The sequence below is a fragment of the Mastigoproctus giganteus genome, chromosome 10 (genome assembly GCF_048544385.1).
Source record: "Mastigoproctus giganteus isolate SK-2022 chromosome 10, ASM4854438v1, whole genome shotgun sequence".
Classification (NCBI taxonomy): Eukaryota; Metazoa; Arthropoda; class Arachnida; order Uropygi; family Thelyphonidae; genus Mastigoproctus; species Mastigoproctus giganteus.
This window is the reverse complement of record NC_143584.1, coordinates 202,945,795-202,963,097: the sequence shown is the minus strand read 5'-3', so window position 1 is coordinate 202,963,097 and position 17,303 is coordinate 202,945,795. Positions and strand designations below refer to the sequence as shown.

Here is a 17,303-nt window from a genome sequence, read left to right as displayed (position 1 = left end):
CTTCAGAATCTTCTGAGCTGTCGTTATCTTCATTATCCCATAATATATCATCTTCTGAGCCATTGAGAGCATTGGTGATGCAACATTTTTTAAATGAGTGCTGCACTATTCTTTCTGGGATTAGCTTCCAAGCTGTTGATACCCATTCTGCCAATTTTGATGCCGGCGCTTTCTTAATTTTTCTGGAAGATGTCAGCAGAAAGTTGTCAGTCAACAGCCAGGATTCATATTCCTTTCTCAGTAATCCTTAAATGGTTTGTTGACTGAAATGTCGAGTGGCTGCAGTTGGCTAGTCATGCCACCAGGAATCACAACCAAATCACCACGTTTTTGCACGATTTTATTTTTGACCCGTTCAGACAAATGTGTGAATGGGTCAAAAATAAAACGGCAAATGTCCTAGCACTAGCATGCTAGGTGGGTTACGAAGACTTCCGGGATGTCTATTCCACACACAACATTTAGCCAGTCTTCCATAAGACTGGCTAAAGACCGACATCCATCCATTTTTTTGTGCACACACAATAACATATTTGGGGAAATTTTCATCACGGTGGTATGCTGCTTTTCGTAGCCTGTGCTTATAATCTTGATTTCTTTAGCACCTTTAGCATTGATGGTGTAATTTCGAGGCATATTGAAGAAGACCAGGGTTTTCATCAGCATTTCCAATTTGACTAAACTCATAGTTTCTTTTTTTCCTTAATTTCATCACCTGTCACTGAAAGTTAATCAGCTTCTGTTGAAATCTTCCTTTTTTTAGGCCCTGTAAAGCTCTTGGTTGTTGCTTTGCACGAAAATATGGAATTGTGATCATTTCTCAACAACAACGAACATTTACTTCACTAATGTCAAAATGTCAACCCGCAGCTCTATTTCCATGTTCTTTTGCATACACAGTAACTTTTCTTTTCTTTCAAATGCGGCTTTATAGTGCAATCTTTTTGACAACATTTTAATGTGCAACAAGAGATCAAAATGAACGAAATACAGTAACTCCACTTCTTACATACTTTCGAAGATACAAACAAAGCTTCCTAGTTTTTGCTGAGTGAGCTCCACTATAATGAAATAACCATGGCTTCACATTTCAAAAGCATGTGAAATCACCCACGCCACTTTATTCTCCAATGGAATTAGAGAGTGCGATAATGGTCAAATTTGGAGGCGGGGTTTCAGTGTAAAAACAAAACGTGTGGTGCCGTGTGCAAACCGTGGGAAAATTCAAAAAACAACTGCGATTGTAAGATGCCATTGATTCTAAGACGCACCCCGTTTTTAGAGAGGCTTATAGGGGGAAAAAGTGCGTCTTAGAATCGAAGAAATATGGTACTTTTTCTGTTAGTAAGGGGTAAAGCAAATTCTCAGGAAAATCCCAATCTTAGCCATGGTAGTTTATAATATGACTTGTCATTATTAGTCAGCAATGGATTAATTTTACTTTCCATGAGATATATCATAAACTTGACTGTTAATAAAGTATATTTAGAATCCAGCTTCATTTATTATCATGTCACTAACATTCACATAGAGAGTGGGATCTCTGAAATCTGATTGGAATATAAATTGACAAGCTTTTAGCAGATAAAGTTGAATTATTTTAAATGGGCATTATTTTGTCAGCTCTCTAGGAAACAGTTTTGTAACATTCTAGAATCTAAATAAATTAAAGAAATACTGCAAATCTAAATATCTACCTGATTTTTGAAATTTTTTACTTTGTACACAACTTTTTTTCTATTCACTTTCCTTTAAATATAAAAATTACAATTATTTTTATGCTTATAGACTGAGAATAAAAATGCTTATCAGTTGTCGTCAGATATCTTGAGGCGAACTGAGACCACAATTTTACCTTATATTCAAAATGTAAGTATTTAGACATTATGGTTAAATAGATTTTTCTGACAGTAGTGTTAAATTAGTTAAGTAGGTAATCTAGTTTCCATTACTCAGAAATGGATAAAATGTTTAATTAGTGTGATAGTATTTTGTTCTAATACTGGATCAAATATGCTATGTAAAATTATTAATCTGATTCACAAGAATTTCCCTTAAAAGTTTCTCGGACACACTTGCAATGGGCAGTGTCATAATAACTCTTGTATTACAGCCAACCTTATTATAATTGTGATCTTAATGTGAAAAATTATGTTATGAACAAATAAAAACAGTGCAATAAAAGAACAGAGCAACACTTTTTAGTGGCACTCATGTAAGAACATATTTACAATTTTAACATTAACACTTGTTTTTTTCCCATAAAATTGATCAAATTACAATTTAATCATTCAGTTGGTCAGTTATAGAGCATGCAAATTACAATTTAACTGATTCACTAATATAGGCTTGACCCATAAGCAAAGTGCTCTTGCCCATCAGAAATATAATAATTTCAACAAAAGGCCAGCTGAGCCAAACTTCTTCCAGAAGCTAAAGTTATAAATGGGACAGAATAAATATTCCTCTGATTAGCAGAGTGATTGTGATCACTGTTCTTCCATGCAATGTGAAAAGGTCTGGGTTTCAGTTTTTTGTAAAGATTAGAGGAATTTTTATGGGCTTCTTTTATGCCATGGCTTATACTAGTGGTTTTCAACTGGGGTGCCGCAACAACATTCTTGGCGTGCCATGCAATTTCGGTTTAAGTTACTTAAAATTATTATTATTTTTTTTTTTTTTTTGAAATTTATACATTTATTTCGTTATAAAAAGGTGTACGGCATCCATTGTACCATATCTTTTTAATTTTGTGGTGATCTGAAATTGATCTTTATTTAGTACCTCTATATAAAGAATAAAATTTTTATATAGGTGTATATTAAAAGGTCGAAAACCACTGTGTTAGGTATTTCTTTTGGCCTAGGGGTGCCGTGAAAAATTTCTGGGACGCTAAGGGTGCCGTGAACCGAGAAAGTTTTGGAACCTCTGGCTTATGCCATTAATGAGAAGAACTTATTAGTACAGCCAACTGAACCTATTAATCAGTACACGAGAAGTACTGATTAATAGGTTCAGGTGGCTGTGTACTTTTGGCAGTGAAGTCCTGTTGCTATCTAATATCTTTGAGACCCAGTATTTCTCAAAGATTTTGTATCACATATTTTAATTTTTTAATAGAATTTTAGTCTGCATTTTTCATTGCAACGATCACGAAATATTTTTGTCAAACTGTTTTTGAATCTTAAAACTTGAAATGTAAGCTTCACCTGAGTTCTTTAGAAGCTTTCTTCTGTTTTTTTTTGGCAACTTTGATTGCTTGGTAATACATTTTTTTACCCTTATTAGAATATGTTTTTCTTTGTTTGAATACGAACCATCTGCTTTGGTATTGGAACCAGTCACTGAATTAGATAAATCAGGGCCGACTGGGCTAGCCGGGTGGGTAAAGTGCCTGCCTGGCAACCCAAAGGTCGCGGGTTCGATTCCCGCCTCGGGCTTGGATCAAAGTACTGCAAAAACCTTGGGAGGTGCATTATGGCCACAGAAGCCTATGCGCCAACAACTACCAAAGAAAAAAAAAAAAAAAGATAAATCAGAATCAGCATCTAAATTAAAACTGTAATTAGAATCTTTTTCCCTGTTGTTGATATCCTTTTCAGAATTGCTTGTTTGTTAAGAGTGAATTAGTTTGAATTTTATTGCACTATCACACTGTTCTATTTTCCACAGGGAATTCTCTTTCATTTTATTTTTTCAGGGTATATCTTCTAATTGGCAGTCTTTAGTGATATCTGTTTGTTTTTTTCCCTCTTCTGTTTCTTTTCCATTAGTTTTTTCTTAAAAATTTGTCCCTGCCTTTTGTAAACATGCTTTGTCCTTCTTTTGTGTTATTTTTTCCCCTTATTATATCCTTTTAACAGCTCTTTAAGTTGTCTTTCCTTCTGCTACACTGTTTTCTCAGTTGGATTTTCTATGTTAGTTAATGCTGCCGCCAACATTATCTTTCAGCAATACTAGATAAACACAACCTCAAGATGACAGAAACTAATTTGAATTTAAATTATAAATTAAGAAAGAAATTTTGAAAATAATTTGAAATTAAAAATTGATAATAGGAATAATAATTTCCTGAATGTGACACAAAGTAAAGAACTGCTATACAAGAATAATGTCATAATACAAAAAATTACTGTGATAAAATATGTATCTGAAAACTTAACAAGCTGTAATGGTTATAGCATGTAAAAGTTTACATGCTTTATATCACAACTCAGAATATGACTATTTAAATGATTAAATAATTGGAAAAAGTAGTAGTAGTAGTAGTAGTAGTAGCAGTGGCATTTGATGCAAGAAAGCAAGTGTATGAGCTTATGCAGCATCAGCCAAAAAAAAAAAAAAAAAAAATCACACCATTCCCTCCAAATGCCTGTCCAGTTCCTCCTTAAATTTATTCAACCTATCAACTTCCACAACGACAGATGGAAGTTTGTTCCAGCAATTAACCACCCGCTGGCTAAAGGTAAATTTCTGCACATCTAATCTACATCTGTCTTTTCTTAATTTGAATTTATGCCCCCTTAGGTTCGTAATCTGAACAAGTGGAAGGATTCCATCAGAATTCAGCGTGCTCAACCCATTCAAGGCCTTATAGACATCAATCAGATCACCGTGCAGGTGCCTAGTCTCCAGCCACTGCAATTTGCAGAACTTAAGCCTCTCTTGGTAAGAGGATCCCTTCATTCCCCTCACCAATCTTGTTGCCCTTCTCTGTACACGCTCAAGTAAATCTACACCCTTCCTAAAATGAGGCCTCCAGACCTGTACGCAGTACTCAAGGTGTGGCCTGACCATTGCCTTATACAGAGGGATAATCACTTCCTTTTCCCTGCTAGCAAAATTCCTATATATCATTGACAAAACCCCACGACATGCCCTGGCAGCCTGTCTGCATTGCTCAGAAAACTTCATATCTGACTGCACAATTACTCCCAGGTCTTTTTCATTTTCTACCACCTTAAGTGTAGTACCACACAGTTGGTACGTTTCTCTGGGGTTACTTCTACCCATATGCAGTTCTTTGCATTTGTCAAGGTTAAACTTCAGTTGCCACTTCTTAGCCCATCTGCCCAAATTATCTAGATCCTGTTGCAGTAGCACACTGCCATTACTGTCATTAACAACACCGCCAACCTTTGTATCATCTGCAAACTTCGACATTAAGCCTGATATACCTTCATCAATATCATTGATAAATATACAAAACAACAGTGGACCTAACACCGAACCCTGTGGGACTCCACTAATAACATTAGTCCAAGAAGAGCAGCACCCATTGATTACCACCCTCTGTCTTCTCCCACTTAACCATCCTTTTATCCATTGTAGCAACTTACCCTTAATACCATTCTGCTCCAATTTGTACAATAGTCTTCCATGCACAACAGTGTCAAAAGCTTTCCTGAAATCCAAATATATGATATCAAAATTATTTTTTGCATCCAGTTCCTTTGTAACCACATCATAATATCCTATCAAATTTGTCAGACAAGACTTTCCCTTAACAAACCCATGCTGTGTCTGAATTATTGCTGCAGTCTTGTCTAGATGATCCTGCAATGCATCTTTAACCAGTGACTCCATTATTTTACCCGGAACAGAAGTTAAACTAACTGGTCTGTAATTACTCGTGTCACCCTTCGATCCCCCTTTGTGAATTGGGGATACATTTGCACATCTCCAGTCCGTGGGAACCTCCCCCGAGTCCAAGCATGCTCTCATAATTATGGCTAAGGGTTTGCTTAGTTGCTTTGCCGCCTCCTTTAATATAACTGGATAGATCCCATCCACCCCAGGTGGATGGGATCTATCCAGTTATATTAAAGGAGAAACTTCAACAATTTCTCCTCCACTTTGCTTTCAGTTATTACAAAATCATTAAGTATTCTGCTACAATTTGGTAACCTTCTGCCATTTTCAAACCTTAATAATTCCTCATGTGTGAATGTAGATGCAAAATACTCATTCAGTTTGTTTGCTATCTGAGCAGGATCATCAACAGTCGAACCATCAAAGTAAATTACTGTTTCAAGGAAAGCATTATTTTTTGCACTGATTTAAACTGATTGGACCAGTTCAAGTCAGGAGTGCCGCTGTTATCATTTATCTTCTTTAATTCAAGCTTAGAGATAAAATGACAGTTGGTCTTATACTTCAGAAATTTGTAACGCTACTCCTCTCATTTTTCCCAATAAAAATGCAGTTTGTAATCATACAAACTGTATTTTTATTGGGAAAAATGCAACTTTACTTTTGAAATATACCTAAATAGATGTAAGATGAACTGATGAGACTCGTAGCAGTGAAGAAAAGTGCATGGGATTGAAATTTGTATAAATCATCAGTTGATACAGATGCCTACAGTAGATATAAATTAATCTGCAATTAAGTCACAAAGGAGGTTAGGCAAGCTAAGTTAGATTGTGTGATATCTCTGGCAAAGAAGGCAAAGAAAAGCAAGCAAGAAAGGGGTTGAATCACATTGGTCCACTAGATATGAATGGGTGAACTGTTGATGATTCTGCTCAGGTTTCTGACAAACTGAATGGGTATTTTGCATCTACACACATGAGGAATTTATTAGGGATGGGAATGCTAGAAGTGAGTCAGATTCTGGCTGAATGATTTTGTGATAATTGAGAAGAAAGTTGAAGAGAAATGGTTAAAGCTAAACATAAAAAAGGCATCTGAAGTGAATAGGAGCTATCCAGTTGTATTAAAGGAGGTAGCAAAAGAGGTAAGTAAACCTTTAGCCATGATTATGAGTGCATTCCTGGATTCATGGAAGGTCCCTACAGACTGGAAATGTGCAAATAGATCCCCAATTCTCAAAGGAGGATCAAAGGGAGACATAAGGAATTACAGACCTTTTAGCTTGACCTGTTCCATTGAAAACAATGGAGTCATTAGTTAAAGAAGTAATGCAGCGTCATCCAGGAATGCAGTTATATTCCAGTCATAGCATGGATTTGTTAAGAGACAATCTTGTCTGACCGATCTGATTGGATACTATGACACAGTGACAAAGGAATTCAATGTAAAAAAATAATTTTGACATCATATACTTAAGATTTCAGAAAAACTTTTGATACTGTTGCACATAAATGACTGCTATACAAATTGCAGCAGTATGACATTAAAGGCAAGTTGCTGTTATGGATAAAGGGATGGCTGAGTGGGAGAAGACAGAGAGTGGTAATCAATGGGTATTGATATTCTTGGACTAATGTTATTAGCTTAGTCCCCCAGAATTCCATGCTTGGCCCATTGTTGTTTTCTCTATTTATTAATTGATTTTGATGAAGGTATATTAGGCTGCATGTCTAAGTTTTGAAATGATACGAAGGTTGGCAGCATAGTTATTCATAGTAATCAGGATATGCTACTTTCACAAGATCTAGTGGCAATTGAAGTTTATATTGACAAATGTATACTTCACATGTGGAGCAGTAATCCCAGGTTAATGGACCAACTGTATGGTACCACTCTGGGCAGTGGAGATGAAGTTCTCTGTGCAGACAGACTGCCAGGACAGTGCTCATGAAGTTTTGTCAATAATATACAGGAATTTTTCCTGTAGGGATATGGAGGTTATTATCCTATTCTATAAGGAAATAGTTAGGCCACACCTTTAGTATTGCTCATTTTAAGAAGGATGTGGATCTGTTAAAACAGATACAGAGATGAATGACAAGATTGGTGAGGGGAGCAAAATGGTTTTTATACCATACCAGGAAATGTTTTTATTTCTGGAGACTAGGCACCTGCAAGGAGGTTTGATTGAGGTGTTTGAGGCCTTGAATGGATTGAGTAAGCTCAGTGTCGATGGAATCCGTCCTCCTGCTCAGATTACACACACGAGATAGCACAAATTCAAATTGAGCAAGAAAGGTTGTAGGTCAGATGTGCATAAATTTGCCTTCAGCCAGAAGATAGTTGATTGTTCGGACAAATTCCCATTGGTATCGTAGAAGTAGGTAGCTTGAATAAATTAAAGGAAGAACTAGATAAACTGTTAGATGGGATGAACAGGTGATATGGGAAGTATTGACTTTTACATTCATGTTTTTTGTGTATTCGTGATATTCTCATGGAAGGTCACCCAACATGTCTGTTGCTCTGATGAAGTAGGTAACTCATTTCTTTGAGTTTCTTAACTAAATGTCAAGGAGAATTTTTTCTGTAACTTAGCCACAGAATTAAAATTTTTTTTTTTTTTTTTGGTACTCCTTCATGAAATTTTTCCTGATCCTCAGTTTGATGTGGAATGATGAAAGTAAAACTTTATTTGGAGCTATCAGAGGTTCAAATGCTACGTTTTTCATTTCAGGTGTTAAAGATTTTTGTTGAGGCCAACTGCTTTTCTCGTAGGCATGAGAAGAGCAGGTGGCCTTTGCACGACTATCTCATTCGCAGGGAAAGCGACAGTACTTAGTGTTTTTTTTTTTTTTTTTTTTTTTTTTTTATGTGAACCCCAAACACGAGAGGTATTAGAACCTATAGTACTTAGTACCGTGCTTGGGTTGGAGGTTGAGAAGACGAAAGAAGATATTTGTTGACATTGGACTTGAACTTCTGTGGATTGTAATTTTCAGGAAATACGTATGAAGGAAGGTTGTTCCAGAAACCGGCAGTTGAATGAATAAACGAGGAAGATGAAAAGTTGGTTCTGTGGGTTTGAAGTTGGACAGTAAATGGATGTTGGCTGGTGGCGGCACGTGTTCAGACTGTTTTGAAAGAGAGAGCGGGAATTATAGAAGCCAATTCAGAAGAACAGTGCCCATGGAAGTATCTGTAGAAGAGGCATGCAGCAGAAACAGTACATCTATGAGAAAGCGAGTGGAGAGACTCTGTTAGAGATGAATCATTAATTAACCTAACTGCCCTCTTCTGAATGGAATCAAGAAGCTTGAGAGAGGTTTTGGGGGCACCACCCCAGATGTGGGAACAGTATTCCATGGCAGGGCGGATTTGCGATTTATACAGAGTGAACAGCTGTTTGGAAGAAAAGTAATGCAGAGAGAGAGAGAGAGAGAGAGAGAGAAAACCAAGTTTTTTTAGATGCAGAGGAAGCAATATTTGTAATGTGCTTGTGCCAAGAGAGATTAGAAGTCAGGGTAATCCCTAAAAGAGATATATCATTTTGCCTAGAAATCGGAGTGTCACTAAAGATAAGCTTAGGAGCAGAAGAATCCTTTTTGCGAGATATAAGACAAGACTGAGTTTTAGAAAGGTTGAAATCAACTAAGTTGTCTTTGCCCCACTGGAGAATTACCTGAAGATCGGTATTTAAGGAATTGGTAGCAGATTTTCGAGAAGTTGAAGCTGATTGAGCAGCACAAGGTTTCTCAAAATGGAAAGTGGAATGCAATGTGCTATCATCGGCAAAACTATGGATAGGATTTCCAGTCAATGGAAGAAGGTCATTAATATACAAGAGGAAAAGAGTGGGGGAAAGAACTGAACCTTGGGGGACACCGGCATTAGTGGAGAAGTTAGAAGACAGAGAGCCATCTACAATCAGCCTCAGTGAGCGATCAGCGAGAAAACTGGATAACCAATTACTAAAAACAGTTGGCAAACCATAAGATGGAAGCTTGTTTAGAAGAACTTTATGCCAAACACGATCAAAAGCCTTTGAGATGTAAAGAGCAACTACTTGTGTTTCACCAAACCTTTCCATTGAATTAGTCCATAAATGGGTAACATAAGCCAGAATATCACCAGTGGATCGACACTGACGGAATCCATACTGGCGATCGTTGATCATACGGAATGTTTCTAGGTAGTATAAGAGTTGGCGGTTAATTGATTTCTCCATTACTTTAGAAAGAGTAGAAGTAATTGCAATGGGACGATAATTGGATGGGAGGGATTTGTCACCCTTTTTAGGAACTGGCTGGATATGAGCAAATTTCTAAGCAGAAGGAAAAACACCTTTGGAATAAGAAAGTGAAAAAAGGCGGCAAAGAATAGGAGTAAGTTCAGGAGCACAGGTTTTGAGAACAAGTGGAGAAATACCATCGGGACCTGGAGCTTTCTTAGCATCAAGATTCGTCAAAATCCTTCTGACATCCTTTTGACAGAAGGCATTAAATGGCTGCTCTTGCGCCAATAGCTTTTAAATAATAACAACAGCATTAAATGGAGCATGTTGGGAATGGTGGGAGGTGTTTTACCAAGATCATTAATACATGAGCTGGAAGAAAAATGGGATGCTAGCAGGTCAGCTTTATCCTTGGCTGAAGTGACAACAGAACCATCTGGTTTGGACAGAGGTGGGAGCAGAGATGGGCAAAATTTGCGGCCAATAGCTTTGGCAAGAGACCAGAATGCTCGGCTACCATCAGGGCAAGAAGCAAGTTTTCTACTCTTAGCCTGTTCAAACTCAAGTTTGGAATGATTAATAACTGCTTTACAATTGTTGCGTGCTTTGTTGTAGGCTGAAAATGAAACTGAAGAATTAGAAAGAAGCCAATTACGATATACAACGTTCTTCTCTTGAACAGCCTTAGCATGTTTATTGGAAAACCAAGGTTTAGATAAAGGACGAGATTTTAAATTGGAGTGTGGGATAAAGGATTCCATTCCTGCAAGAATAATTTCACTGACATGATCTGAGCAAACGTTGACATCAGAAGTTTTGAAACAGTAATCCGACCAAGGAAAAGAAGAAAAGAAGTCTCGCAGGTCATCCCATTTTGCATTTTTGTAATGCCAAACAACACGAGGTTGGGAATAGCCATGAGATAAAGGTTCCATTGGAGAAGAGGCAATCACCAAGTTGTGATCTGAAGTGCCTAAAGGACCTCTCACTTCGACCGTGTACTTAGAAGGATTGTTTGTGAGAAAAAGATCAAGCGTATTGGCTGTATGATTAGGATTGTCCGGTATTCTTGTAGGTAAATGAACAATCTGTGCTAGGTCATTGGTAATTGCAAAAGCCTCAGCATCTCGACCTGCTGGATCGGTGTGACTAGAAAATGGAAGCCAGCTGGAGTTGTGAACATTAAAATCACCAAGGAAAATTACCTCACTGTTAGGAAAGTTGGACTGGAGAAAGTCAAGTTGCAAAGAGAGGAAGTCAAAGAGCTCCAAGTGATTAGTGGAGTTGGGAGAACTGTAGAGACAACAGATGAATTTGACACAATGAGGTAGAGAGATTTTAAGCCAGAGAAGATCAAAGAGAGGAGATTCCAAATTACCAAGTCTCTGACAGGGAATATCAGAATGGACATATGCACAAGCACCACCTTTGAGGCGAAAGGAATCATACAGCGAATAATTTGGGCTTCTGAGATGAGCAGTAGTTGAATCAACCGATAACTGAGATTCTGTCAGAAAAAGTACATGGGGTTTGGCAGACTGCAAGTGGATATGGACATTGTTGAGATTAGAATTGAGACCACGTATATTTGTGAAATGAATTAGGAAGTGCTTGGGAGGTTTAGATCTTTTCGCAGATAAGCTTGCTCTATTAGTTTGACAATTCATGGTGTATTCAGTAGTAAGAAAAAGTGGGTGGGACATGCTGTATGAAGTAATGAGATTTTTGGATATGGCGTACACGTGGTAAGAATATACCCAGATCCTTGACATAACATGGCCTCGACAATGCCCCCTGCATACACACTACTCGGACTCCCTCCACTCACTATCTGGCAGAGTAGAGGTAGCAAGATTATACACTAGCTGATCCGGGAGCCTCCTAGAGAGTTACCAATAGGTTCAGTCCGGTGTACTAACTAGCAGCCGGCCTGCGAACACCGTTTTAGAGCTGTACCCTCAAAACGTAAGGAATATTGGATCTCGCCATGACGTTCATCATAACCTCAAGAGTCATCAATCATACTGCATGATGGAAGAGATTGGGAAGGGTTGACCGGAACTTAGCTCTAGAGACTAAGCATGGGTTCCACCACTTCAAGCCTCCAATAAGCAAAGTGGTGGTATTTCACCGGTTGATGAGAGTCATCTACCACCTAGTACTGCTTGGTAACATAGAGGGGGTGGCATTCCTCCATGTGGTGTGGGCGCCACACCTCGACCCCTGCTTATGTTGGTTCACACCTGCGTCGCAACCCACCATGTACTTGTGCATGGAGGTTATACCCAAGATTATTAACAGTCCCACCATCGTGAAGGTGCAAGCAGAGGATTTGGCTGTCACAGACCGTCCGGACTTCGCCGAAATTGGATCCACTTGACTTGAGTGTCACCCGAATATCAGTTCCATCAATGTTTTAGACTCCCAGGTAGCAAGTATAGCTTATCTGGCATATCTGAGAGAATGTCTGTGACAACCTCAAGGACCAAAACCCTTGAAGTAACCCTTTTGTAGTCCTAATAAAATGGGAATTACCTTTAAAGCATTGCTTATCTGCCACTCATACTTCTGATAGTGTAAACCTAAGATGATGTTCTTCATGTTTGCATATGCTTCTTTTTTGTGGACAGCATATGCAAGAGGTATGACGGCAGCACATTTCCATTGTCTAATAATACAGCCTTAAGGCTAACCTTAGAAGCATCTATAAATAGTCACCATTCTTTGGGAACATGCCTCATGTTCATTGCTGCCATTAGACCATAAAATTACAAACAGTGGGTTCACCTTCTGTTTGGTAGAATTTATCATAGCCTTTTTTTCAAGTAGGAAATGTTGTCACTTTCACAGAATGATCTAGAAGATTCCACTGTTGTAGCCTCGAGGCCAAAAGCTCTGCCTTATTCTTTGGCAGTTCGAAATCCCTGATGAGGATTAGGTCATTAAGCTTACTTTCTGTGATATTATGTGTTGTTCAGGAGAATAAAGGTTTGGACAAAATGGTGAATCCCTTGACATGGAAGGCTGCTGTACTTCTTCATGCACATCAAATTTATGTTCATCAGTGTCTTCATCTTCATCAAAGTATACAGAAAAACGGTGGGTGGTTCAGGAATAGGTAGTACTTCACTCACCATAGGGCATGGGATGAATTGCAGATGGTATATTTTGGTACATCACTCTCTACCTTTTCTTCATTGTCCTCCCTTTTCTAATAGGAGGCCCCATACAGAAGTAACAGTGTGATCTGATTTGTTGGCTTTCTCCATATCATGGGCACTACGAAAGGTAAAACGTCCCTTTCGATTCACCCACACGCAGCATATGTATGGACCCCAGTTCTTGTCCTGGTCACCTACTTTACTCCCAAAGTACAAGAAGTAGGCCTTTTTTATGACTCTAGTAAGGGATGCTTTCTTGAAGCTAACATGACTTCTCCACATGTGTAACAGAAGTCATCTGGACTATTCACACAATTACGGGGCGTATTAATCTTACATGATGCAAATACGGTGAAAAAAGTAGGACTCTTACAGAGAACAACCGTTAACTGAGAACAAATCACCTAGTACCTAGCCACATTCAAGGATTACTGGAACAGAGTTGAAGACGCATTCGAGGGGATAACAATTTTTCACGTGATAAGAGCATGGTGGTATTGAAACTGCAGTGTTGCTGTGCATTTTGCTGAGAGCTGTAGTTGATAATGTAGAGTAATTCGCTAATATGAGACCCCAACTGAAATTTGAAAACAAGAGCCAATTGACAAATTTTAATGTGATTTTCGTATTTAGCATCATAAAATTAATGAATATGGATATTTTCGTTTTTGTAATATTTTGTGTGTTGGCCTTAACTACTTCAGTGTTATTGAAAGTATGAAGAGTGGTGAAACAAAATGCAGTATATTTTGCAAGTGTGGAATTCCAGAAGAAACGTTGCATGAAAGAGGATGAAAAATCGTGTTGATCCGTATACTCCATAGAAGATGAAGTAGGCCTCCAAAGAAAGGAAACTAGATTTTGTGGAAACAGTTATGTAGACCAATGCTTATACAAGTGGTTTCTAGAAGAGTAGTGAAGGAGTACCGATAAATGGGGTAATTTTGAATGCATAGGCACTTAAATTTCCTAAGCTACTTGGTGGAGATAATGACTCATTTAAAACGTCTGTGAGTGGCTTTGTAGATGGAAGGCACCTCATGAGATAGCCAAGGCAGTTAAAAGGCACCCAACAAAGCGGGCATGAAAACTAACAAAGAGAGAGAATTACCATGTTACTGTGCACAAAAAAACATTTCGCATCAGTAAATGTCAAAATCTCCAGTGTTTTCAGCATATCAACATGAAATCTCTATCTGTTATTTATAAAAATATCTCCAATGCTTGAATGATGAGTGATATTTTTGCTCTATGATTTGAAAGTGATTTTGTACCATTGATGAACTGCCACTTGCTTTCCAAAAATCTTGAAGAAAAGGCTCTGTTACTGTTGGATCACTGCCCACTTCATCCTTTGGCTAATGTCCCGAAATCAAAAGGTGGCAAGTCAGAGTTGCATTTCTGCCAAGGAACACAACTGCACCAATTCAGGGCATTATTCAAGCCTTATAAGCCTACTGTCTTGTTGAGCTACTTGCTGATGTTGTGAACTCAGAAATTCAAATTCTAGAATTTCTAAAAACATTAACACTGAAAGATGTTGCATACAATACTGGATTATTATTATTATTAGCTGTATGGTGCAAGGAAGCCTGAGGCTTATGCTGTGCCAGCCAAAAAAAAAAAAAAAAAAATTCTGAATTACCCTGAGAGAGAGAGAGAGAGAGAGAGAGTCAGAAGTAGAAGGGAATTACCAAGAACGAGAAGAATGATGATGATTAGCATGGGAGAAAGTAAGCTCAACAGCAATCGAAAACTATTGGAAAAGATGAGATACTAATAATAACTTGAATTAGCAGCATTTTCAGAACAAGAAGGAAAGGCTGCTTGTAACATACTTGGTGGTAGTCTTGGAGCAAATGATCTGGCTGCTTGGATTGAGTTGGATGCAGAAACTCTAGTTGTGTGTTACCTGAGTGAGGAAGAAATTGCAGCCTCTGTGAACAGTGTGGAAGACAACTGACAAACAAAGTGCCAGTGATATAGGAGTGGCTCAGATGATAATGTGAATGACTCTTAAGGTAAAAGCACCAGAAATTAACAAAGTGCTTTAAAACATTAATGAGGTGATGGAGTGATTAGAATGCCACAGTGATAGTGAACATTTTTATTTATTGCATCTGACCACTATTAAGAATTATGGACTGAAAAATTGCTGTCATCAGTTCTGGAAAAGTAAATTACATGACTATTTCAGAAGCTGTGTAAATTGTAAGTCCATAACAGCATTGTGTATTAGTAGAATGTAAAGGAAATGATATAACTTTTAATACTTGATGTCTTTTAGTCTTTATACTCATAAAACATTAGTAAACAAAGTATTTATTTACTAAGCAAAGAGTGTATTTATTTAAAAAAAAACTGGGGAAAAATGATTAAATTTTTTGGTTATAATGTGCTTTGCCAAATATTAACAGTAAATTGTTATCCAGTGATATTTCAGCATTCTTTCTGAATCATATCATTAGACCCAAGTGAGACAAGTAAGAGTTCCTCACTCTCAGACACTATATGGTAAACTATCAACAGTATTTTTGGCAATCTACCAATGACTGTTGTTGTTGTTGTTTGGTTTTTAGGAGCATTAGCAACTAAGGCCATATTGCTCCGGGGATATGCGGTGGTCATTCCCTAACCTTTCCGCATCCTCTGTATTTGGTGGTCATGGGCTCGAACCCCAGTCTAATCAAGAAGCGTGTGCTATGCACTGCTGCTCCTGCCCACCTGGCTACGGAGGTACCACTAATGACTAAGGCTTCCCTCTACTCACATAGGTCCAATGGTAAGTTTTGTAAAGAATCCTAAAATGCCACTGGCTGACAATTTATGTGCTGGTATTGTGCTTGTAAATAATTTTTAATGTTGATATTGTACTTATAAATGAAATGGGTATCAATATAAACAAATTTTGAAATTTCCAGTGCGCGCACGCACAGTGTTTCAATAAAAACACACTGGGGTCTATTTTTAAGTTTAGACAATTTGTTGTCTGAATCTTTTTGTTGTATTTGGACTGAAATTTTTGAATTTGAAATTAAAATTAGACTAACTGTTCAGTTCAGTAACTGTATAACTGTTTAGGTTTTAAAATTTCTAAACTGAAGTTTTGCTTAATCAGCTTTTTTTCTGAACAATTTGTTTAATCAGATGTTTTTCTCTGTCATTTAGTCCAAAAACACATATCATTTTTCTAATATAGTTTAATAAAAACATAGGTTTTGTAAACTTAAAATACCAAATTAGATTTCAGAAAAATTAATCCATTGGTAATCCTTCTTGAAAAGAGTATAAACCATTTTATTTGAAAAAAATAAATAAATAAAATAAAAAAATGACAGTTTTAGCATGTGGAGATATCGTACAAATGACCAAATGCACATATATTGAAGAGTAAACATCACATGCAACTATTGTGTTTGTTTTGTTTTTTCCTCAAATAAATTTGGTTTACATTAATTTCAGAAATACAGTCATAACGTTTTTAGACTACACTTAAGCTGGAAAATCTTTCCCATTGAGAAAAAAGCAGTTGATTGAGCAAATGTTTAATTTATAAACTGTAAAATCTAAATGGTAATACTTTCAAGTATTACCATTTAGATTTTAATACTTGATAATATACTTAATACTTGAAAGTATTACCATTTAGTATCTGAATGGTAATACTTCAAAGTTCTCCAATTTTAACAAAAAAACTATCAGCCAGTCTCACATTGACAAAAAAAGATCTGAACAACATATGGTCAAACTCTTAAAAGAAGCAAGATAGACCTTGTTGCTGTTTAACTGAAACACCCTACACACATGCACATATTTATATAAACATATAATAAAGAATTATTGTTTACATATTGCTTTTATTTGGCAAGTTATATTTTTATATATATTTATATTTATGTATTTATATATATATATATATATATATATATATATGTGTATAAATATTTATATATGTAGTTATATTTTTATAGAAAATTATTTTTTGATGGTGTTTTCTCAGAAAAGGGAGTTTCTGAATCATTTTCTAATGCTGATTTCAAAAATGACCTCAGTTCGTTTTCATTGTGCCAGGTTCTTCGAGAATCACAAAAGAAAATTTGATTTTTCACTAATTTTTATTAATTTTGGCAGAATTTGTGCACTGAAGTTATAACAAAATTCTACTCTTACTAGACTTTTATATTTAAATACATGTTTAAAACACTATTAAAAAGGGCAGTGTAGTAAAAAATCCACTAAACACTCACCTCTCATTTTAAAAACTGATCTGCAATAGGCCAGTTTTTTGTTTCTTTGATTTTCTTGCAGATCCT

The 17,303-nt window shown here is 36.9% G+C and overlaps 1 protein-coding gene across 1 annotated transcript in view; it reads left to right on the top strand.

Annotated features, from left to right (window-relative positions):
- The window catches only part of LOC150079790 (sister chromatid cohesion protein PDS5 homolog B-like), a 284,729-nt gene that overhangs the window by 53,911 nt on the left and 213,515 nt on the right, over nucleotides 1-17,303 (top strand). Inside the window, exon 7 of the mRNA XM_090383234.1 lies at nucleotides 1,789-1,869. Coding sequence (XP_090239360.1) covers nucleotides 1,789-1,869 — 81 coding nt within the window. The remainder of the gene's footprint in view (nucleotides 1-1,788; nucleotides 1,870-17,303) is intronic.